The 24787-nt window shown below is 44.8% G+C and overlaps 1 protein-coding gene across 1 annotated transcript in view; it reads left to right on the top strand.

The window, feature by feature from the left end:
• Positions 1–24787, top strand: part of NUP210 (nucleoporin 210) — a gene marked incomplete at its 5' end in the record, with an annotated part of 331314 nt that overhangs the window by 30979 nt on the left and 275548 nt on the right. Inside the window, 3 exons of the mRNA XM_082265210.1 lie at positions 13716–13847; positions 13936–14032; positions 23453–23603. Coding sequence (XP_082121336.1) covers positions 13716–13847; positions 13936–14032; positions 23453–23603 — 380 coding nt within the window. The remainder of the gene's footprint in view (positions 1–13715; positions 13848–13935; positions 14033–23452; positions 23604–24787) is intronic.

Here is a 24787-nt window from a genome sequence, read left to right as displayed (position 1 = left end):
TCGGTTGACCAATCATCTCGCAAGACTTTAGCTAAATTGCCCTACGCGGGATCTCGGCTTTTTGGCGAGTCTTTGGATACTCTGATAAAGGGAATTTCCGGGGGTAAGAGCACTCTCTTACCCCAAACTCGCAAGAATAGGTTTGTTCGCGGTAAGAAGAATACCTCGTTTAGGCCCTCTCGGGGGTCCTTTCGTGCCTTTCGGTCGCAATATAAGGGCAAGCCCTTCAAGGGCCAAGGCTCCCAGAAGAAGCCGTGGGTAGGTAAGCAGAAGTCCGGCCAGTCCGGATCCGCTGCCCATGCCAATTCGGCCTGAAGGGGCGCCCTCACCCGGTTCTGGGGTGGGGGGACGTTTGCTCGGTTTTCTTCAACCCTGGCTGGCCCGCATTCGGGACAGGTGGGTTCAGGAAATCGTTCGATCTGGATACAAGATCGAGTTTCTCTCTCGACCGGCGAGCAGATTTTTTCCCTCAAATCTTCAGCTGTCTCCGGAGCGCTTGCAGGATCTGCACCTGGCGGTGCGGGACCTGCGGGCCCAGGGAGTGGTGGTTCCGGTGCCTCATCGGGACAGATTTCGGGGGTTCTATTCCAATCTGTTCACTGTGCCCAGAAAGGAGGGCAAGGTACGTCCGATTTTGGACTTAAAAGCTCTGAACCGCTTTGTGCGGGTTCGCAGGTTCCGCATGGAATCCCTGCGCTCCGTGGTGGCTGCCCTGGTTCCGGGGGAATTCATGGCCTCCATCGACTTGAAGGATGCATACCTTCACATCCCCATTTTCGAAGGTCACCAGAGGTACCTTCGATTCGCCATTGCGGAGGATCATTACCAATTCGTGGCGTTACCCTTTGGTCTCGCTTCGGCTCCGCGGGTTTTCACCAAGGTGCTTGCGCCGGTCCTGGCTTTACTGAGAGCCCAGGGCATCTCTGTCTTGGGGTATCTGGACGATATCTTGATTTGGTCTGCGACCAGTCAGGGCCTGGTGAACGACCTGTCCATCACGATGCAGACTCTGCAGGAGTTCGGTTGGACGATAAATTTTCCGAAGTTGGTTCGTCGGTTCGTCTTCCCTACCTGGGGATGATCCTGGACTCTGTTCAAGCGAAGGTCTTCCTGCCGGAAGACAAGCTCCGGACACTTCAGGACGAAGTCAGGTCCCTCAGGGACAATCAGTGCTCGTCCCTCCGGACGGGTATGAGGTGTCTGGGATTGATGGTCTCGGCTTTCGAGGCGATTCCCTTCGCCCAGTTTCACACACGGGATCTTCAGGCGGAGATCCTGGGCAAGTGGGACGGGCGTCCGCAATCTCTGGATCTGCGGATTTCGTTGAGCCGCCTCACCCGAAGGGGTCTTTTGTGGTGGCTCCAGTCCCCGGCGGGCAAGTCCTTTCGTCCTTTGTCGTGGACGGTGATCACCACGGATGCCAGCCTGTCGGGCTGGGGTGGTGTTCTGGGCGTTCTGTCCGCCCAGGGAACTTGGTCGGAGGAGGAATCCTCCCTTCCGATCAACATTCTGGAATTGCGAGCGATAAATCTCTGCCTTCTGCGTTGGACAGACAGGCTTCAGGGCCGTCCGGTTCGGGTGCAGACGGACAATGCCACGGCGGTGGCCTACATCAACCACCAAGGGGGCACCAGGAGTGCCCGAGCGGCTCGGGAAGTGGCCGACATTCTGTCTTGGGCCGAGACACACGTCCCGGCGATATCTGCAGTTCACATTCCGGGGGTGGAGAACTGGCAGGCGGATTATCTGAGTCGCCAGACCCTGGACCAGGGGGAATGGTCCCTTCACCCGGATGTCTTCCAGATGTTGTGCGCGAAGTGGGGCTCCCCAGATGTGGACCTGTTCGCGTCTCGTCTAAACTACAAGGTGGAAAGGTTCGTGGCAAGGACGCGCGATCCTCGGGCAGACGCCTCAGACGCGTTAGTGGCGCCCTGGCATCAGTATCGTCTGATGTATGCCTTTCCACCGATTCAGCTGCTGTCCAGGCTCCTTCGCAGGTTGGCCTCGGAACCGCACACGGTGATTCTGGTGGCGCCAGACTGGCCTCGCCGGTCTTGGTACTCAGACCTCGTGAATCTGGCGGTCGGCGCTCCGTGGCGTCTGCCTCTTCGAGAAGATCTTCTGTCTCAAGGGCCGATATTCCATCCTGCTTTACAGTCACTGGCTTTAACGGCCTGGCTGTTGGAAGCCAGGTCCTGAAGGATAGGGGTCTCTCCCCTGCGGTCATTCCCACTTTGATCGAGGCTAGAAAAGCCTCTTCGGGGAAGATTTACTACCATACTTGGAAGGCGTATTTTGCCTGGTGTGAGTCCAGGGGGTATTCCCCTCGCTCATACTCGGTATCGAGAGTGTTGGCTTTCCTTCAAACGGGCGTGGACCAGCACTTGGCGTTGGCCACGATTAAGGGTCAGATTTCTGCGCTGGCCGTTCTGTCAACGCCCTGTGGCGTCTAATTATTTGGTTAGCACCTTTGTTCAAGGGGTGCGACGCTTGGCCCCTCCTCGGAGGGACCCTTTACCTCCATGGGACTTGAACCTTGTTCTGTCCGTGTTGTAGCATGCTCCCTTTGAGAAGATCAGGGAGATCTCGTTGTCTCTGTTGTCCAAGAAGGTTGCCTTTTTGGTGGCGATCACTTCGGCTCGCAGGGTGTCGGAGCTGGCAGCCCTGTCCTGCAGCTCTCCTTACTTGGTGATTCACTTGGATAAGGTGGTCTTACGACCTAACCCTTCTTTTCTTCCGAAGAGGATCTCGGAATTTCACCTCAATGAGGACATTGTCTTGCCTTCGCTTTGCGCGAAGCCTAAGCATCCAAAGGAGGTGGCTTTGCATTCCTTGGATGTTGTTCGGGCGCTCAGAGTTTACCTGTCATCGACGAAATCCTTTCGCAAGTCGGATTCTCTATTTGTCCTTCCTGAGGGTCCTCGGAAGGGCATGGCGGCTTCTGCTGCGACCATCGCCAAATGGATCAGACAGACGATTGTGCAAGCCTATGCTTTGAAGGGGAAGGTTCCTCCTTTCCCTGTGAAGGCGCACTCTACTAGGTCTCTGAGTACGTCTTGGGCCTATCGTCATCAGGCTTCTGTGGCCCAAGTGTGTAAGGCGGCGACTTGGTCGTCCGTTCACACCTTCTCAAAATTTTACAAGGTGGATGTTCAGGCATCGGCAGATGCTTCCTTTGGCCGTAAGGTTCTTAGTGCGGCGGTGCCTTAGGGTCCCTTGTTTGGGTCCTTGGCTGTTGGGGTGTTTTTCCCTTAGGTTACTTGTTCTTCCTGGGATGTTGCTCCTGTTGAGCATGTTTTCCTGTTGCCCAGTTGGTTCTCTTACTTTGGTAAGGTTCTTTTTTCTGATGTGGGTACTGCGTTGCTTTAGGCGCGGCTGCGTTTTTCCCACCCCTCATGTCTACACTGCTCTGGGACGTCCCCATTAGTGAAGATTATGAAGTGGCGGCGACTGTCGGAGGACGTAAGAGAAAACTTAATTTTTGTAAAATCTTACCGTAAAATTCCTTTCTCTGAGTCCTCCGACAGTCGCCGCCCCCGCCCCTCTTTTGGGGTTTGTTTATGTACTCTACTGCTATGCTACTGAAACTGAGTTGAGAATGCAGGAAGCAGGGAGGTATTGACGAAGGGGACCACCCCCTAGGGGTGTGATATGCTAAAAGCTTTGATATTAACAATTCTTGTTGCCTAGCTACTCCTGCGGAGCAAAGGTCAATTACCCCATTAGTGAAGATTATGAAGTGGCGGCGACTGTCGGAGGACTCAGAGAAAGGAATTTTACGGTAAAATTTTACAAAAATTCTGTGTTTTTTTTTTTTTTTTTCTTTTCTTTATTCATCTGCACTTCCAGGTCTGGACGTCTATAGGCGATTACGTCACTCAGCGATTCGCAAGGCCTGCTGGGATGTATCCCAGCAGGCCTTGCGAATCGCCTAGTGACAAAATCTTGCATTATTACATCGGCACCAGCTGTACTCGGATGTATTGCATTGAGTCCGTGCTCCGCCCTGCCTGCGCCCCGCCTCTTCTCAGTGAGCTCTACAGGATGTAATGCTTTTAGTCCGCACTCACTGAGAGGAGGTGGGGCGGAGGTGGAGCGGAGCGCGGACTCCAAGCAATACATCCCATAGAGCTCAATGAGAGGAGGCGGGGCGGAGCACGGACTCAATGCAATACATCCGAGTACAGCTGGTGCCGGTGTAATAATGCGAGATTTCGTCACTAGGCGATTCGCAAGGGCAGCTGGGATACATCCCAGCAGCCCTTGCCATCTCCGAGTGACGTAATCCCCTATAGGAGGCCGGACCCGGAAGTGCGTATGAATAAAGTAGAAAAAAAAGGTATTTCCTTGCAAAAAAAAAAAGTTTCCATTGGTAAAAGTATTTTAAAAGGGATTACATACATCTAAACTTATTAAAATGGGTGGAACTCCACTTTAACTGACTGGTCCCTTTTTGTCAGGATCTATTTTAGTTAAGGTTTCTTCTTGGAGTCCTTTCTTATATTCAGGAAAATTTGTTGTTCTCCCTGTTTTGATGGGTTCTGGTTGATCAGCTATTCCTCAATATAGGTTTTGGCATCCTCCCTTCTGTATGCATTTAACTCCTTCAGTTGGGGATTCTTCTCTTCCTGAACTTGAGGGTCAGTTTGATTCTCTGGATTTAACATTTGGTTGTCTGCGTTCAGTTCAGGTGCTTTGCCAAAAAAAGGTCTTCGAATCAGGTGTTGGTTCTTGGGCTGCTGACAATTCCATGGTTTGGTTTGTTTGGACCTGTGGGAGACTGCTGTTCTTTTGCTCACCCTTCAGTTGAAATGCTTTTGGATGTCCCAATAGAAGAAATAAAATTCCCCTTGGTGTTGGGACTTTTAAGGCATTGTATATTGGATCATGACAAATAAAAACAATATATGTAACTTAAAACTGACTGTTAATCTATAGAAACATATAAAATAGTTACACATGCAAGTGAAGGTACAAAAAATGCATAAGATGCATACAGTTGTGCTCATAAGTTTACATATGCTGGCAGAATTTATGATTTATTGGCCATTTTTCAGAGAATATGAATAACACAACTTTTCTTTTAGGCCCCTTTCACACAGGCGGACCGTTCAGATCCGCCTGTCAGTTTTTTTTGCGGATTTGAACGGTCCCCCTATGCATCCCTATGGGGCATCGGATGTCAGTGGAGACATGTCCACTGACATCCGATCTGTCAAATCTGGACGAATGGAAACCCTATTTTCCATCCGTCCAGCGGATTGGATGAGAACGAACTGACGGTGTATGGGGCTCTGACAGCTGTGTCTCTGTGCACAGTGCGGAGAACAGCTGTCATTCTCCTGCTCAGCGGGGGATCGGCGGATCGATCCCCTGCTGAGATAAACTGAGTTCGCCGACGGCACGGATAATGTGAAAGAGCCCTTACTCATGGTTAGTGTTTGGCTAAAGCCATTTATTATCAACTGTGTTTACTCTTTTTAAATCATAATGACAACAGAAACTACCCAAATGACCCTGATCAAAAGTTGACATACCCATGTGATTTTGGCCTTAAGTTATAACATGCAAACAAGTTGACACAAAGGGGTTTGAATGGCTATTAAAGGTAACCATCCTCACCTGTGATCTGTTTTCTTGTAATTTGTTTGTGTGTATAAAAGGTCAGTGAGTTTCTGATCTCCTGACAGACCCTTGCATCTTTCATCCAGTGCTGCACTGATGTTTCTGGATTCTGAGTCATGGGGAAAGCAAAAGAATTGTCAAAGGATCTGCGGAAAAAGGTAGTTGAACTGTATAAAACAGGAAAGGGATATAAAAAGATATCCAAGGAATTGAGAATGCCAATCAGCAGTGTTCGAACTCTAATCAAGAAGTGGCAAATGAGGGGTTCTGTTGAAACCAAACCATGGTCAGGTAGACCAACTAAAATTTCAACCGCAACTGCCAGGAAAATTGTTCCGGATGCAAAGAAAAAACTCACAAATAACTTCAGGTGAAATACAGGTCTCTCTGAAAACGTGGTGTGGCTGTTCCAAAATGCACAATAAGGAGGCATTTGAAGAAAGATGGACTGCATGGTCAAGTCGCCAAAATATAGCCATTACTACGTAAATGCCACAAAGTATCCCGCTTACAACACGCCAAACAACACAGGGACAAGCCTCAAACCTTCTGGCACAAAGTCATTTGGAGTGATGAGTCCAAAGTTGAGCTTTTTGGCCACAACCATAAACGCTACATTTGGAGAGGAGTCAGCAAGGCCTATGATGAAAGGTACACCATTCCTAATGTAAAACACGGAGGTGGATCGCGGATGTTTTGGGGATGTGTGAGCTACAAAGGCACAGGAAATCTGGTCGGAATTGATGGCAAGTATGTTTATAAATAAAAAAAAAAAAAACTGGAGGAAAATTTGCGTTCATCAGCCCGAAAGCTGCGTATGGGACGTACTTGGACATTCCAACATGACAATGATCCTAAACACAAGTCCAAGTCGACCTGTCATTGGCTACAGCAGAATAAAGTGAAGGTTCTGGAGTGGCCATCTCAATCTCATGACCTCTATATCATTGAGCCACTCTGGGGAGATCCCAAACGTGCAGTTCATGCAAAACAACCCAAGAATTTACAGGAACTGGAGGCTTTTTGCCAGGAAGAATGGGCAGCTTTACCATCTGAGAAGATAAAGAGCCTCATCCATAAATACCACAAAAGACTTCAAGCTGTCATTGATGTTAAAGGGGGCAATAAACGGTATTGATCATGGTCATTTGGGTAGTTTCTGTTGTCATTCTTATTTAAAAAGAGTAAACACAGTTGATTGATAATAAATGGCTTCAGCCAAACACTAACCATGAGTGAAAGAAACGTTTTGTGGTGTTCTTATTCTTGCAAAAATGGATAATCATAAAAGCGCTCATCAGGGGGTTTGGGAGGTATCACTGCAAGTTGATCACAGAGCAAGACGTGGATATTGTATGTATCTTCTTAAAAAGGTCTGGTACTTCTGCCTGTCCAGCCAGTATATGACACGCTGTATAGAGGATCGTTAAGAAAGAAGACAATGGTATACATTTATGATCTTTTAATGTTCCTCGGATTTTCTGTGATTTTTTTTTTTTTTTTTTTTTTTTTTATTGCTACTTTCTTGAAAGTGTTTATGTATTCTTCATTCGTAATCATGAATGAACATGGGAATGAAGCCCAGCTTGGCATACTATCTTAATCTTTTCAGCTTTTTAAAATGCCCTTTTAAGGTTTGGTGAGCATACTGCTTATTTGTATATTTGTTGTTTAACTGTTAAAGTTTATTAACTCCTTTTATGACCACCTTTATGACCACCTAACACATGCAGTGGCAAAAGGGTGGGCTTTACCGCTCCCATGCTGTGCTTATGTGTTGCTGGACGGCCAATGGCACTGTTCTGAGAGCACGCTCAATGTGCGCTCCTAGCACAGAGACTGAGCTGCGAAAGACAAGCTCCTGATCATGTGACAGTCAATTACAGTGGTCACATGATCTGCCAGTCTTTCCTGCCCCTGGTGGTTCAATCTATTTATAGGAAATCCATAGCAGATGCAAAGGGGTGAAAGTTTAATGTACAAAACATAAATGTAGCACTTTCATTACACAGGAAAAAGGAAATATTAATTCCAGATTTACAGTTTATACATACCTAAAGATATATATCAAGGAAAAGAGATAAGAGAGAAGTAGCAATGAATCCATTAAAATGTCTACATATAAAGTGTAAGAACAATTCACCTATATATTTTGTTTAAGCTGGAAAGGAGGGTGACGCACAGAAGTGATATAGATGTACAATCACCCCAAAATGTAAACACAGTCAGCAGGGGGTAGATGAAAATAATTTATTCATATTACCAGATAAGAATGATAAAATGGAGTATAACCGTCTGGTTCTGGATGTCAGTCAGGACGTTGTTAGGGTTCCAGATAGAACAATAGAGTTGGTAGGCACTACTGTAAGTACCTCTTCGGGGATAAGAGAGCCCCTGGGATAGATGTATGGATCCCTGGTGTAAGAGAGGAGCGGAGCCGGGTAGATGGTTGGCGTGTGTCGGCTGTTCCACACAAGCACCGCAGCACACACCGCTTCCGGGATGGGTGTCACACAATCCTCGGGCAACCGCGCCCAGAGCAAGAACCAGCGTGGAACTCAAGCTTCTCCTTGTTGCCGTGACTGCATGTCTCACGCGCCTGCGCTTTGTCAAGTCATGGCAGTGGCGGGAACAAGGAGCATTTAAACCCAAATGTAAGGGCGGGGAGTGGGCAAAGCTAAGAAAAACGCAAACAAAAAAAGAAAAAACCTAAAAAAATAGTGAGTACCCATCAACGTCCTCACTGATAACAATATAAAAACATTATATAAAAAAACAATGCCTAACCTACAGAGACACAAAAAAAGGAGAAAAAGAAAAAAAGTATAATTAAACAATATCGTGTACCTCAAGATCTTCATTCAAGCCATTAGGCGACAAGGAGCCAAACTTATAGATCAAAAAACGTTCCTCCTGCAAAGGAGGGAGAAACGCTCGTTGTCAGTGAGCGTACCTTTTGGGATCATTTCAATTGCCATTTACTTCTAGACATCCAATGTTTTTATTATGTTTTTATTATGTGTCTTGAGGAAATGGGGAGGAATACCGTGTTTATCACAAGCCTTGTGTATGAACCTTCGGTGCTCCCCTCACATTTTTGTAAATATTTTTTTATATCTTTTTAGACGACCACACTGAAGAAATTACACTTTGCTACAAAGTAAAGGAGTGTGTACAGATTGTATACCCCCTCAAAATAACTCCACACACAGCCATTTAATGTCTAAACCGCTGGCAACAAAAGCGAGTACACCCCTAAGTGACAATGTCCAAATTGGGCCCAATTAGTCATTTTCCCTCCCCAGCGTCATGTGACTTGTTAGTGTTACAAGGTCTCAGGTGTGAATGGGGAGCAGGTGTGTTAAATTTGGTATGATAGCTCTCACTCTCTCATACTGGTCAATGGAAGTTCAACATGGCACCTCATGGCAAAGAACGCTCTGAGGATCTGAAAAAAATAATTGTTGCTCTACATAAAGATGGCCTAGGCTATCTGTGGGGCATCCTCAAATGGAAGGTGGAGGAGCGCAAGATCCCCAACGTTCACCAGCTCCGTGATGTTGTCATGGAGGAGTGGAAGAGGATTCCAGTGGCAACCTGTAATGCCCTGGTGAACTCCATGCCCAAGAGGGTTAAGGCAGTGCTAGAAAATAATGGTGGGCACACAAAATTTGAACACTTCGGGCCCAATTTGGACATTTTAACTTAGGGGTGTACTTGCTTTTCTTGCCAGCGATGTTTAGGCATTAATGGCTGTGTGTTCAGTTATTTTGAGGGGACAGCAAATTTACACTGGTATACAAGCTGTACACTTACTACTTTACATTGTAACAAAGTATCATTTCTTCAGTGTTGTCACATGAAAAGATATATAATAAAATATTTACAAAAATGTGAGGGGTGTACTCATGTGTATGTGTGTATGCATATGTGTGTGTGTGTGTATGTATGTATGTATGTATGTATGTGTATATGTATGTATGTGTATATATATATATATATATATATATATATATATATATATATATACAGGCTTCGACAAATCCCGGGCGCCAGGTCGCATTTGCGACTAGAATTAGCGACCTGGCGCCTGGGGTGCCCTGCTTGAGCTGTCCTGTCCCTTTTGCGCCCCCCACCTCCTCTTCGAGTTCACGGACTTCCACGCCGTCCAGAAATTTAGTCCCCGGCTTTTCGGCCTTCTTCTGTGAGATGAGAAGCTAGGGGAACTGGCGCCCTCTTGTGGTGGCCGGGAGTAATGCATGTTCTCAATGCCTTTTCTTCTCCTTCCAAAGAGGAGAAGAGAGGGAAGTTTTTTAAGGCTTCATCTCTCTGTCCAGTTACCTTTGCTTAAAGGTAAGTGGACAGGGAGTGCGGTTATTATTATTAATTTATTTTTTAAATGTAAAAAAAATAATAATTTTTTCTTTTTTTTTTTTTAATTATTAAAAAAAAAAAAAAAAAAAGTGTTCTTTTTTTTTTTTTCTTCAATTCTTATTTAAAAAAAAAAAATATATATATAAATATATATATATATCTTTTTTTTTTTTCCTCATCGCCGTGCCACAGCCAAAGGCCCCTTTCACACGGGCTGTCTGATCAGGTCCGCCTGTCAGTTTTTCAGGCAGACCTGATCGGACCGTTCAGTCTCCTCTATGGAGCGGTAATCTGCCGCCATCTGACCCTGCCCGCCAAAAACAGACGGATGGTGGTTCTATTTTCTATCCATCCCGTGGATCCGATCAGATGGCATCGGATGGAAAGAGACAGACAGTCTGTTTCCATCCAATTGCGCTATATAGGAGAGTGGGGTTCTAGTCGTATTTATGTGTAAATTTAGTATCAGTTTTATTAAATAAAGCTTGGTTGTTAGTTTAAAAAAAAAAAAAAACTGGCTCCTAACTTTTTTAGCTGGCTCCTAGATTTCAGGCAAATTTGTCAAGCCCTGTATATATATATATATATAATATAATTTTATTCAGAATACAACATAGATGACATATCAAAGGTTTAAACAGAGAAAATGGATCATTTTAAGGGAAAAATAAGTTGATTTTAAATTTCATTGCATCAACACCTCTTAAAAAATTTGGATCAAGGCCATGTTTAACACTGTGTGGCATCCCCTCTTCTTTTTAGAACAGTCTGCAAACGTCTGGGGACTGAGGAAACAAGTTGGTCAAATTTAGGAATAGGAATGTTGTCCCATTCTTGTCTAATACAGGCTTCTAGTTGCTCAACTGTCTTAGGTCTTCTTTGCTGCATCTTCCTCTTTATGATGCGCCAAATGTTTTCTATGGGTGAAAGATCTGGACTGCAGGCTGGCCATTTCAGTACCCAGATCCTTCTTCTACGCAGCCATGATGTTGTAATTGATGCAGTATGTGGTCTGGCATTGTTATGTTGGAAAATTCAAGGTCTTCCCTGAAAGAGACGACGTCTGGATGGGAGCATAAGATCTAGGACTTGGATATACTTTTCAGCATTGCTGGTGCCTTTCCAGATGTGTAAGCTGCCCATGCCACATGCACTCATCCAGCCCCATACCATCAGAGATGCAGGCTTCTGAACTGAGTGCGGATAACAACTTGGGTTGTCCTTGTCCTCTTTAGTCCGGATGATATTGTGTCCCAGTTTTCCAAAAAGAACTTCAAATTTTGATTCATCTGACCACAGAACAGTTTTCTACTTTGCCACAGTCCATTTTAAATGAGCCTTGGCCCAGAGAAAACGCCTGCGCTTCTGGATCATGTTAAGATATGACTTCTTTTTTGGCCTATAGAGTTTTAGCCGGGAACGGCGAATGGCAAGGTGGATTGTGTTCACCGACAATGTTTTCTGGAAGTATTCCTGAGCCCATGTTGTGATTTCCATTACAGTAGCATTCCTGTATGTGATGCAGTGCCGTCTAAGGGCCCGAAGATCACAGGCATCCAATATGGTTTTTCGGCCTTGACCCTTACGCACAGAGATAGTTCCAGATTCTCTGAATCTTTGGATGATATTATGCACTGTAGAGGATAACTTCAAACTCTTTGCAATTTTTCTCTGAGAAATTCCTTCCTGATATTGCTCCACTATTTTTCACCGCAGCATTGGGGGAATTGGAGATCCTCTGCCCATCTTGACTTCTGAGAGACACTGCCACTCTGAGAGGCTCTTTTTATACCCAATCATGTTGCCAATTGACCTAATAGGTTGCAAATTAGTCCTTCAGCTGTTCCTTATATGTACATTTAACTTTTCCGGCCTCTTATTGCTACCTGTCCCAACTTTTTTGGAATGTGTAGCTCTCATGAAATCCATAATGAGCCAATGTTTGGCATGACATTTCAAAATGTCTGACTTTCAACATTTGATCTGTTATCTAAATTATATTGTGAATAAAATGTACGTTTATGAGATTTGTAAATTAGTCCATTCCTTTTTTACTCACAATTTGTACAATGTGCAACTTTTTTGGAATTGGGTTTGTATGTATGTATATGTAAATAATATATGTGTGTGTGTGTGTATGTGTGTGTATATATATATATATATATATATATATATATATATATATATATATATATATATAATTATATTTTCTGACTTGCATTTCAGTAGCGCAGGGATGGTGGGAACCTCCTCCCAAACATACAATAGGTTCAACTGAACCTGCACAAATACGAATATCATACGAAAGTATATGAACTTCACAAAATAGAAAAATGCATGAGATAAGTGCATAAAACTTATAAGTCCATCAGAAGACCATAAAACTTAAATGCATTAAGTAAACGGAGACTGCTCATCCATAAGAAGTATTGAGAAGTGCGGGTTTATAGGGAACACCCTTGTTTGCCACCACCAATGTCACGGGAATAATATAGCTGAATTTCCCACTCACCAGAAGTTGATGCCTCCCCACTTTCTTGGAGCAGGCATATACAGCATAACAGTGGTAGATCCCCTATTAAACCACCGACCACTTCCCTCATAAAGTGGATGGGTGAAAAAACAAAAAGCCTCCAATAGCGTGATAACGTTTCAAAAGTAAAATTTTTTCATAAAACTACAAGTATCACACTCACATTTAGTAGATTTGTTTGCACATAAATATACTCCACGAATAGGGCTTTAGGAATCACCGGGAACGGCCTGTTAGTTCCACACTAAACAGACCAGTCACTCAGGGCTCCTCTCCCTTGTTGCCAATACATAGTGTGGTCGCTGTATTGTCACGTCCGACGCGTTTCGTCACTTCCGACTTCGTCTACGATGACCAAGTCGGAAGTGACGAAACGCACTGGACGTGACTATACGGCATCAGGCCGTTCCCGGTGATTCCTAAAGCCCTATTCATTATCACGCTATTGGAGGCTTTTTGTTTTTTCACCCATCCACTTTATGAGGGAAGTTGGCGGTGGTTTAATAGGGGATCTGGATCGGAGGATCTACCACTGTTATGCTGTATATGCCTGCTCCATGAAAGTGGGGAGGCATCAACTTCTGGTGAGTGGGAAATTCAGCTATATTATTCCCGGCACATTGGTGGTGGCAAACAAGGGTGTTCCTTAGAAACACGCACTTCTCAATACTCCTTATGGATGAACAGTCTCCGTTTACTCCATGTATTTAAGTTTTATGGTCTTCTGATGGACTTTTATCAATTTTATTGATTTTATGCACTTATCTCATGCATTTTTCTATTTTGTGAAGTTTGTATACTTTCGTGTGATATTAGTATTTGTGCAGGTTCAGTTGAACCTATTGTATGTTTGGGAGGAGGTCCCCACCATCCCTGCGCTACTGAAATTTTAAGTCAGAAAAGACCAATTTTTTTTTTTTGATTAATTTCATGTTTACAATATTATATTTATGAAGTAGCAGCATTTGAAACATTTATTGTGTATTTTATCAATTTTTAGTGGTATTTTTACATACATTCGTACATTTTATTTTATTTATATATATTTTTTGCTTTTTTATTTATGTACAAGAAGTAAAAAATCTTTTTAACTAAGCCTGTGGTTTTTTTTTTTTTTTTTTCTTTTCTAAAATGTCTAAAACTGCACAGATTTGTACATTCATCTAAATGTTGTGTTTCCTAGACACCGGACAGGTTTTACGATGTGATGCAATTGTGGACATAATTAATGAGATTCAGATTGTATCGACTACAAGAGAACTTTATCTGGAGGACTCTCCCCTGGAGTTAACAATACAAGCTTTAGACTCTGAAGGTAAGAGATCCTTTTTTACATCTTGGATCTGCATTTTTAGGTGACCTGTAATGTACACTAAAATAATCTGGGTTTTCTTTAAAACCAGGTAACACATTCAGCACTTTAGCTGGGATGGTCTTTGACTGGGCAGTAATGAAGGATAACGAAATGGATGGTTACACTGATTCACACAATACCTTGAGGTAAGGGGGCAAATTTTGAAAAGTTTAATCACTTAATAAACGTACTGTGGCAGGGCAACACATGCAGGCAAAATCACCCCTGCTTAGGGGTGCACTGCACGTTCCCCCTGACCGAGATACCTCAGGTCCGGTGGTGATGTGATCGCTGTGCGGTCACATGATCACAATATCAACAAAGCGGTTATGAATTCATACCGGCTGTGTTTCCTATGCTGTGGCCCACAGCTATCACATGGTATCTGGGCCAAACACAGCACCCTGTACTATGTGAACAGCTGTAACCAATCACAGATTACTAGTAATCACAGCTGTTCTGAATGTATCCCATTCATGACAGTTGAAAACCTTGTTGTTACAGTGATTTTCATTGTAACAGCAAAGTGAAAAAAAAAAACCTGATCAACCTCAAGAGTAGTACAGTTTTACTATGGTGACACAACTACTCTGATAAGTTTGTAAAAAATCGTAAAATATGAAAAGTTGTAAGTATTAAAATGTTTACTTTTTTTTTTACCTTACTCTCACCAGTTGGTGTGTGTGTGTGTGTGTGTGTGTGTTTGTTTGTTTTGTTTTGTTTTATTTTGTTTTTCTCATCCTACTGCATACGTTTTGGGAGTAATTTGTACTGTCCTAACATTTTAGGGCCTCAGAAAATGAGTTGTCAGTACATCAGAATTGATCAATTTTCAGTGTGTGTGTATGTGTATGCAGATGTGTATAATGTATGTATGTATATATATATATATATGTGTGTGTGTGTGTGTGTGTGTGTATATATGTATATATATATATAATAAAATTCGTTTGTAGAGGCTATAACTTTCACATAAACCAAATAATATATACTTTTTATATTGCCTGACAACAAGTAAAGCTCTCCAGTAATCGAGAGAACACCCAACTAACTCTTCTTTGTCATGTTAGGCTTGAGATTGGGGGGGTGCACACATCTACAGATCATACCTCTTATATACATTGTACATGTATACAACAGAACACCTGGCTTTTCCTTGTCATCTCATCAATCAGGGCACAGCCACCATGGAACCTGTCCTTCGATGGCTACAGCTTCCTCGGGGTCGACCATTTCAGGGGGAGCAACTGTCTGCAGAAGAGCGCCCTACCTGATCACCGAGGCCACCAAGATCTTTGGGGTGTCTGCCGGGGCTATGAATGCTGTCACCCTGGTGTGCGGATGCTCATCACATACTGCCCCGATCAATGGGATGACATGACAAGGAAGAGCCAGTGTTCTGTCTTTTACTGCAGAGCTTTGTGCAGATGCTGCCTCTGACGATCTGCACATGCGCAGTATTGGCGTCACGCTGGCTGTTCGACACAGATCAGCTGGAGTGACGTCACTACTGCGCACGCGCAGATTGTCGGAGGCCGTATCTAATCTGCACTACTCAACAGAACACTGGCCAAAGATTGACCGCCAGCACTCACTGATCGGTGAAGAGGATGACAGAACAGAGGTCTGTCAATGTAAACAATATAGAGCTCTGTCCTTTCAGTGGTGATGTGCCGGTTTTTGTTTCCCTGCAAAGCAGGGAATAAAAACCGACCCATTCCTTTGTAAAAGCAGCACACAGTGAATGCCTTAAGCATTGTTAGGGTACACATTTTCCCTTTCATCAGCGTAGATGTTTACCCCTTCCCAGCCAGTGTCAGTACAGTAACAGTGTATATTTTTAGCACTGATCATTGTATTCATGTCGCTGGTTCCTCAGTGTCAAAAATATGTAGTAGAATACATATTGGCCTAAAATTATGAAGAAATTATATTTTCTCTTTTTGTTCATTGACACAGCTCCTGATCTTCATAACCATTTGGTTATACTGCCCCCTACAGGAGTAGGACACTAAGCAGAAAAAGATTTGGCTACGCCTATGGGCAGTCCCATGGAGTATACAGTAACCCACCTCCATCGCGGGGGTTGCGTTCCCCCCGCATTTTAAGGTCTTTAAACACACTTTTAAAACAATAGAAACACATTTAAACACAAGATACTGAGAGACAGAGCAAGAGCAATGGAAAACACAAAAATATTTAATTAACAATGTTTTAATTAGTAAAATAATATTAATAGGTCTTACAGAAAAAAATGCAATATACCACAATAAAACTGAACCTTGATATAACGGGGGTTTACTGTACTCCCTCTTTCTGCTACAGGTAGTTTTTTTTTTTTTTCTGCTACAGGTAGTTTTTTTTTTTTTTTTCTACCTATTCAGGAGTAAGGATCTAGTTCCTTACTGGGATCTCTGGTCATGGTAAATTTTTTTTTTTTTTTTTTTTTTCTTTTTGAATTGAAAATTTTCCTCCTGTGTTTTTCCCTGTGAGATCTACAATCCACTGCCAGACTGGGCGACAGGCTGGATAATCTGGATCCAGTGGTCACCCCAGTCTGGCCAGCGAGCCCGCGAAGACCTCAGCTCTGCGCTAGGTCAGCCGCAACATAGCCCCACTGGGTGGCCTGCGAAATAAAAGCCTTGTGAGGTCGCATACGACCAGGTCTCGGCCAGTTGCAGCGTTCCTCCTGGCTGACAGCTCCCCCCATTTAGATAGTGAGGGGTTCTGTCTGGATCGGTGCCCACCTGGTTCCTGGTATGGTGAGTAGCTGTGTCCCCCCCCCTTCCCTCTGGAGGGTTTTGGGGTGGATGCGGGCCCCTGCATGGGACGGTTGGATTCCCAGGTTCTCCTTCCTTCCCGTCAGGCACCCATTTTCATCTATCCTACCCCTACACTTATGCTGGGGCTGTGTGGGTGGTCAGGTCCACCTCCTGGGGTGGGGACAGGGTGCTATGCTGGTGATAGGGGCGGGGGGGGTGTACCTATTTGGGGCTCCTGCCAGAGCCCCCTGTCCTGCCTGGGCCTGTCCTTGAGGCCTAGGGGTCCCTCCTGGGTCCCTGGGAGCCTCGTGGTGCCGCATGGGGCCGGCATTTCTCTGTAGCATGTGTGTTTCTATGTTCGGTGGCCTTGTTTGTGTAGTCCAGTAGCCATTTTGCGGTGGTTTGCCATTAAAAATAGCGGCGGCCATGACAGTGGAGCCCTCTGGGCTGCGATTTTGGCAGTGGGAGCCCCTCATCCCCTGGTGCTGACTCCTGGATCTTTTTTCACTCCCTGATAGCTGCGCATGGAGTGCAGATTATCCTGTTGTCTGTAGGTGCCAGTATGGTGAGTCTGGTGAGGTTCTCTCCCTTCCTTGAGGATTGCTTGGTGCTTTGTGCCTGGCGACCTGGTGGTGCTGCCAGCGCGGTGGGGGTTGTCCCTTTGCAGTGTGTTAAACTTTTTGTGGGGTCCCCCTGGTGACTTCTGGAGTCTTTGGAGCACATCTCCCCACCTGCCCCCCTCTCTGAAGGCTGCGGGACCATCTGGGTCCCAACCATCTATCGATGCACTGACGACGGTCCTGAAGTCATTTGTGTCCCGGGTGGAGGTGGCTTTCAAGCAACGGGCTAACAAAAAGTGTCCCCTGCCTCATCTCATATCGGATCCTAAATCCTATTCGGCCGCTACGGACGTGGGTCACCTTACTGGGTCTGCGACCGGGCGCCTGGAATCCTCATAGTGAGGATGATTCCTTCCACATCTGCAAACGCGCACGAAAAGGTGTTGGTGGAAGCACTGCTTGTATCTGTGCGTGAGACCTTTTAGATGGGAGGATTGAACTGCAACGGAGGCGCAGGTTCCCTTTGGCACTCACAAGCCATTCAGAGAGTGGCACAGGTGTTTCCTTTCCCCGTCTATTTTGACAGAATTGTCGCTAAAGTGTGGGAATGACCAAAGTGTCCCCTTGGGCTCCCTAAGCGATTTACTAGGTGTTACCCCTATGAGGAGTCCCTTATTAAGAAGTGGACTGTTCCACTGGTGGTAGACCCTCCAGCTTCCAGATTGAACATGGCACCCATGATTCCGGTTGAAGAGTCCCTGTCCTTTAAGGATCCAGCTGACAGGAAGGCAATGAGGATGCACAGGTGTTCAGAGTCAGAGACTGCCGGGGACCATCTGGTCATCGGCAGCCTCTGTTGTGTACTTCCGGTGCCGGCGGATTCCTTATCCGGCTCGCCGATCGCACGGGCGACCCGGTAGAAGTGCCGGAGGGCGGCAGATATCCCCACTTAAAGCCCAGGGCATCATATGACGTACTGCAATATGGAAGTGGTTAAATATAGTGCCTAGGGGGTCCCCTTAATGTGCATGCAAATGGCGCATCTGTAGCATGCATAAAACATGCTGCAGCAAAAATGAAATTTCTAAAGAAAATAAATTGTAATCAAATCTCATTAAGAATGACTCGCGGTTATAATTGCTGGCACCCGGCTATTAAAAAAATAATTTAAGAAAAAAAATGAGGTGGGATCTGCCCCCCCCCCCCCTCCTCAGTCCATACCAAATCCTCTGGGTCTGGTAGGAATTTGGAGGGGAAACTCGTGCCAATATTGGAAGAAAAAAAAAAGAAAGATACCCCAAAATCTATACCAGACACTTATCTGGGCATTCAGGTCAGGGGGGGGGGGGGGGTTGCTTTGGGGCAGGAGGGGCTCTGCCCCACCCCAAAGCACCTTGTCCCCTTGTTGATGGGGACAGGGGTCTCTACCACACATCCCTGGGCTGTGGTTGTGGGGGTCTGCGGGCGGGGGGGACTTATTGGAATCTGGAAGCCCCCTTTAACAAGGCCCTCAGCTCCTGCTCCCCTTATGTGAATGTGTATCTGGTACATACAGTATCTCACAAAAGTGAGTACACCCCTCAAATTTTTGTAAATATTTTAATATATCTTTTCGTGTGACAACACTTTGCTACAATGAAAAGAAGTGAGTGTACAGCTTGTATAACTATGTATATTTGATGTCCCCTCAAAATAACTCAACACACAGCCATTAATGTCCAAACCGCTGGCAACAAAAGTAAGTACACCCCTAAGTGAAAATGTCCAAATTGGGCCCAATGAGCCATTTTCCCTCCCCGGTGTCATGCGACTTGTTAGTGTTACAAAGTCTCAGATGTGAATGGGGAGCAGGTGCGTTAAATTTGGTGTTATTGCTCTCACTCTCTTACTTGTCACTTTAAGTTCAACATGGCACCTCATGGCAAAGAACTCTCTAAGGATCTGATGGCCTAGGCCAGTGATGGCGAACCTAGGCATCCCAGATGTTTGGGATTTACATTTCCCATGATGCTCAATTACACTGCAGAGTGCATGAGCATCATGGGAAATGTAGTTCAAAACATCTGGGGTGCCAAGGTCCACCATCACTAGCCTAGGCTATAAGAAGTTTGCCAAGACCCTAAAACTGTGCTGCAGCACAGTGGCCAAGACCACACAGTGGTTTAACAGGACAGGTTCCACTCAGAACAGGCCTCGCCATGGTCAACAAAAGAAGTTGAGTGCACATGCTTAGCGTCATATCCAGAGGTTGTCTTTGGGAAATAGACTTATGAGTGCTGCCAGCATTGCTGCAGAGGTTGAAGGGGTAGGGGGTTAGCCTGACAGTGCTCAGACCATACGCTACACACTGCATCAAAACAGTCTGCATGGCTGTCGTCCCAGTAGGAAGCCTCTTCTAAAAATGCACAAGAAAGCCAGCAAACAGTTTGCTGAAGACAAGCCGACTAAGGACATGGATTACTGGAACCATGTCCTGTGGTCTGAAGAGACCTATGTAGCAGAATTCCCAGCCATTGTGCTGGATGTGGGTCTGCCAGGGTTACTGCTAGTAACTGCACATTTTAAGCATGTTCCCCAAGTGTGAGCACTGAGACATGAAACAGTTCAGCATCTTTGGTTTTTGTATTTATTTTTATGAACTTGGATGGGAGAAGGGAATGAGTGGGATACACCTCTGGCTCGACTATACACATAGAATGGGACACTGAGAAAAATGCCTCTTGACGCTGGCTGAATGCCCGTTGGCACTTGTTAACACTGACTTGCTGTCTATGAACTTGAACTGACTTCTGACACTTCCTTGTGACTCAAAAGTCCTTTGTACTGCTCCCTTTAGCCTTTCTGGCTGAGGTAGCTATTTGTAAGCACTGCTGCAACTCCTAACTCTTCAGAGCCCAAACACCAGCATCCTCTTTCTTTTCAGAAACTAAACACTGGCACCCCCTTTCTATAACTTCTGCACAGGCTAGCTGGCTCCTGGATCCCTCTGACCTTCCGGAGTAGTCCCCTATCCTAGGCAGACCCCGGGGCAGTCTACAGTACTCACGACAATGCTTTCCAGGAAACTCCGACCCCCCCACCCCCCCCCCCCCCCACAGCTCCGCTTGGTACTCAGCACACTGGATCCTTCTCTGCAGCTCAGCTCAACCCTCGGTCCTCTAGACCAGCCACCTAGGACATCCGTTCCATGCTGACAGGAGGAGAGACAGCTGTCCCCTCCCTTCTGGGACTCTGCTTCCCGCCAAAGACATCCTGTCATGTGCTTTCCACAGACTTATACCCCCTCCCAGGATGCATTGCGTCAGAATCTGCCCTCTGGGATGGATACAAGCCCTGGTGTGCTATTGGTCAGGTTTCCTCCACTGTCCAATGAGAGCCCTCATGGGATATAGTGGGGAGACTCCCCAACTCAACAGTCACACTTGAGAACACATGACAATTTGAATGAGCAATTGGACCCTGCTGATAAGCAGACAAGGTCTCCCCTATAGGTTACCTAGAACCCACCTAGGGCGGTGCTACATCTAGATAAACTTATTTTGATTCAGATGGTGTCAAGCATGTGTGGCGGCAACCAGGTGAGGAGTACAAAGACAAGTGTGTCTTGCCTACAGTCAAGCATGGTGGTGGGATTGTCATGATCTGGAGCAGCATGAATTCTGATGGCACTGGGAAGCTACAGTTCATTGAGGGAACCATGAATGCCAACATGTACTGTGACATACTGAAGCAGAGCATGATCCCCTCCCTTTGGAGACTGGGACGCAGGGCAGTATTCCAACATAATGATCCCAAACACACCTCCAAGACGACCACTGCCTTGCCAAAGAAGCTGAGGGTAAAGGTGATGGACTGGCCAAGCATGTCTCCAGACTTAAACCCTATTGAGCATCTGTGGGGCATCCTCAAACGGAAGGTGGAGGAGTGCAAGGTCTCTAACATCCACCAGCTCTGTGATCTCATCATGGAGGAGTTGAAAAGGACTTCAGTGGCAACCTGTGAAGCTCTGGTGAACTCCATACCCAAGAGGGTTAAGGCAGTGCTGGAAAATAATGGTGGCCACACAAAATATTGACACTTTGGGCTCAATTTAGGACTTTTTCACTTAGGGGTGTACTCACTTTTGTTGCCAGCGGTTTAGACATTTAATGGCTGTGTGTTGAGTTATTTTGCCGGGGCAGCAAATTTACATGCTTATACAAGCTGTACACTCACTACTTTACATTGTAGCAAAATGTCATTTCTTCAGTGTTGTCACATGAAAGATATAATAAAATATTTACAAAAATGTGAGGGGTGTACTCAGTTTTGTGATATACTGTATAACCCCTACCCATTCACCAAAAAAGTAATAAACACAAGAAACAAATTTTGACTAATCCTTTTATTAAAAAAAATTAAAAAAGTGACCCCGATTTAAATCCATCGTCAGTCACGCCGCCTGCCCCCTGCAGAGGAGGGAAGCCGGTAATTGCAGAGCCACATTGGATCGGTGCTGACGGGGTCATTGGGTAATTTGAAAGTGCTGGAGGGGGGAAGGGTTGGTGCTGGGAAACACGGAGAGGGGGCATTTTTGCACTAGGGTTGGGAGGGGGGGGGGGCATTTTTTCAGCTAGAGACAGGGAAGTGGAGGAAGCAGCGGAAAAGGACTGGCAGGTGGTGGTGGGACTGTCGCATTTTAGGCTTGTTAGCCGCTAATCAGAGCGATTAGTTTGTTCAGCAGAGCCTCCTGAACAGTTCTAATATATGTTCACTGAGTGATCATGAGCTTATAGCAGAGGAGGAATGCCTGGTCAGCTGGAAGCAGTGCTGTAGGTCCGTATGGTGTACAGACCTGGCAGCGAACGGTTAAAGTGAATGTTTTGACATTTTCCTTAATTGTGCCATGGAATACATCCAGTGATTTATAACCGTGACGTAGTTAGTGCTTTGGAGCACTAGGACAAGTTCTCTCTTATGTGCAGTTGTTTAGGAGTATCCCTAAAAGGAACATTAGTCTTTGTTTTAGCAACGCAAGATAAGTTTAAATCAAATCCTTTATACCAAAAAAATGTGGTTTCCTTTTTCTTCCTCTTTCATATGGCCACTTTTTCCTGTGCATAGTATGCATTTAACAGTACAGCAAAAGGCTTTGCAGTTTTTTTCATTTGTAACTATTTCTGTGTAAATATTTTATGTAAAATGAAGAGATGACACCATTCAGGCTAGTCAAAGTCCACGATTCAAGGTGGGTGCTGAACCTTGGCTCACCACCAGGAGAAGCATGAAAGAAGAAAATGGTTGCACACCACCACGAAATCAAATGAAGAAAAGTTCTTTATTCACATGAGTGGTGCAGGGTAGGACAGTAGACGCGTTTCACACGACTGCTACGTGCTTGTTCACTGTGTTTGTGCTAGTGAACAAGCACGTAGCAGTCGTGTGAAACGCGTTCACTGTCCTACCCTGCTGTACCTTGTACCACTCATGTAAATAAAGAACTTTTCTTCATTGGATTCAGTGGTGGTGTGTGACCAATTTCGTCTTTTTTATGTTAAGTTTTGCAGTTATTAATAGTATTTTTCAGAAAAGACTTTTAAACTGTGTTGTTAATAGGCTGACATGGATAGCCTTTATGGTACATGCATTTATTAAGCAAGCCAAAAATTATACAATTTTATTTCCTTCAACCACGGGTTCCTGCTGAACCTGATAGTCGATCAGTCTATGGCCAGCTTTGATTTTTTTGCAGAAGTGCCTGTAAGTTGTTGTGTGCTATTATCTTTGTGGGTATTTGTGTTCAGGGCAGCCTATCTGATGCAGACTAGGGATTGACCTTGACCACCCATAAATGTGCAAGAAAATGACTGCCCTCACTGCTATCAAGCCCTTTGTCATTTTATCTTTTGATTTTTGGCAGAGCACACATTTAGACATGGTTGGTTTGCAAAGAAAAATATATAATTTCTACAAAAGAGATCCCTTTTTAGGACCCGTTCACATCTGAGGAAAGCTCTTGTACTTTTTTTTTTTTTTTTTGGAGCTGACTTTTGTGCATTTTTTTTTTTTTTTGGGGGGCATTTTTTTGCCTGAAAAATGCCTGTTTCTGTAGCGCATTTGGGGTGCCGGTACAATGGCTTCCAAACACATTAGCCCATTCTGGAATGGTGGGCATAATTGTGCAATTCTGCCTGTGATTCAGATGTGAATGGGGCATTACTCCTGCCATATGTTCTATATTAACCATCATTGTTTACGTTTACAGGATTTTAAAATTTTTGGAATCCACCTATGTACCACCAGTCTATATCACAGAAATGGAGAAAGTTGCAAAGCAAGGTGACACCATTTTAGTGTCTGGATTGAAAACTGGAAGCTCAAAGCTCCGAGCAAAAATGCTTGAAACTGTGTATGAGGCAAGTCTTTGGTGTAATATTTATGACTTTTGTACCATCACACTGAAAAGGTCTACAGATGCAGATTTTCTATAGAAAGTTTGACTGCCAAAGGTCCCTACCTCCTCCAGGAGAACAGATGGAAAAATCCAGGAGCCAAATATTTTTTTTAAAGGAAAACTATGCATGGGTTTTAATTCTGCCTGCTAATTTCTAGCCTACAGATGTCTTTGTTGCACTAGGTGTTTAACAGAGGCTTTTTAGACCTTTATATTTCTGTTTTAAGTTCAGTAGATGAACTATAGTATTGTGTATTGATAGCCTGTGTGTGACCTATATAGTTTTGCGCTGTGTTCCTTTTGATATGCTTTAGGAAAAGGAAACGGGAAAGCACCATTATTGCTTTGATCGTCTTTCATTTATATTGTGTCATTGTATTCTGCATCATTGTAAAAAATTGAAATACACTTGTTCCAGATACTGTAGTATCTGCACTGAGAATATATACAATCTGACATCTTAAAGTGACATTACACACGTGTGTGTGTGTGTGTAGATGGATAGATATAATTTTGAAAAAGAATCTTCTTATGCTTGCAGGTTCCTCCCAATTATTTTTTGTGCTGCTGTGATCCGACCTACTGTTACAGGGAATATACTATCGGGTTTGTAGTGTGCATAGAATAGTGCACATGACTACAGAGAAAGTGCACTGCTTGTTCTAAACATATGAAAGTGATGGCGAAAGGGAGGGGGGGGGGGGGGTGTTCTGGAGCACAGGGAAGACATTATAAGGATATAGAAAACAGTTTAATGAAAAATAGATAACAGGGCTTTAAAGGGAGATTTATTTATTTTTTTTGTTTAAAAATAACAAAACGTCATACTTAACTGCTCTGTGCAGTAGTTTTACACAGAGCAGCTCCGATCCATCTCTTCTTGGGTCCAACGTCGGCGCTTCTGCCCCTACATCTGGCCTAGTGCCCACATAGCAAGCAGCTCAATGGTCAATGCTTTACCACTGCTGTCTCAGCCAGTGAGGAGGGAGAGACCCAGGAGAGCCGAGGCTCTCATGCACATCGCTGTATCGGGGGGAAGCTGCATATAAGGTTTTTTATCTTCATGCATAGAATGCATGAAGGTAAAAATGCTTGAGCCTTTACAAATACTTTTAAGTAGGGAGTTATGATTAGTGTCATTTTAAT

This window comes from Pelophylax lessonae, assembly GCF_965119305.1.
Source record: "Pelophylax lessonae genome assembly, chromosome: 8".
In the NCBI taxonomy this organism is placed as follows: domain Eukaryota; kingdom Metazoa; phylum Chordata; class Amphibia; order Anura; family Ranidae; genus Pelophylax; species Pelophylax lessonae.
This window is presented reverse-complemented; position numbering and strand designations above follow the sequence as displayed.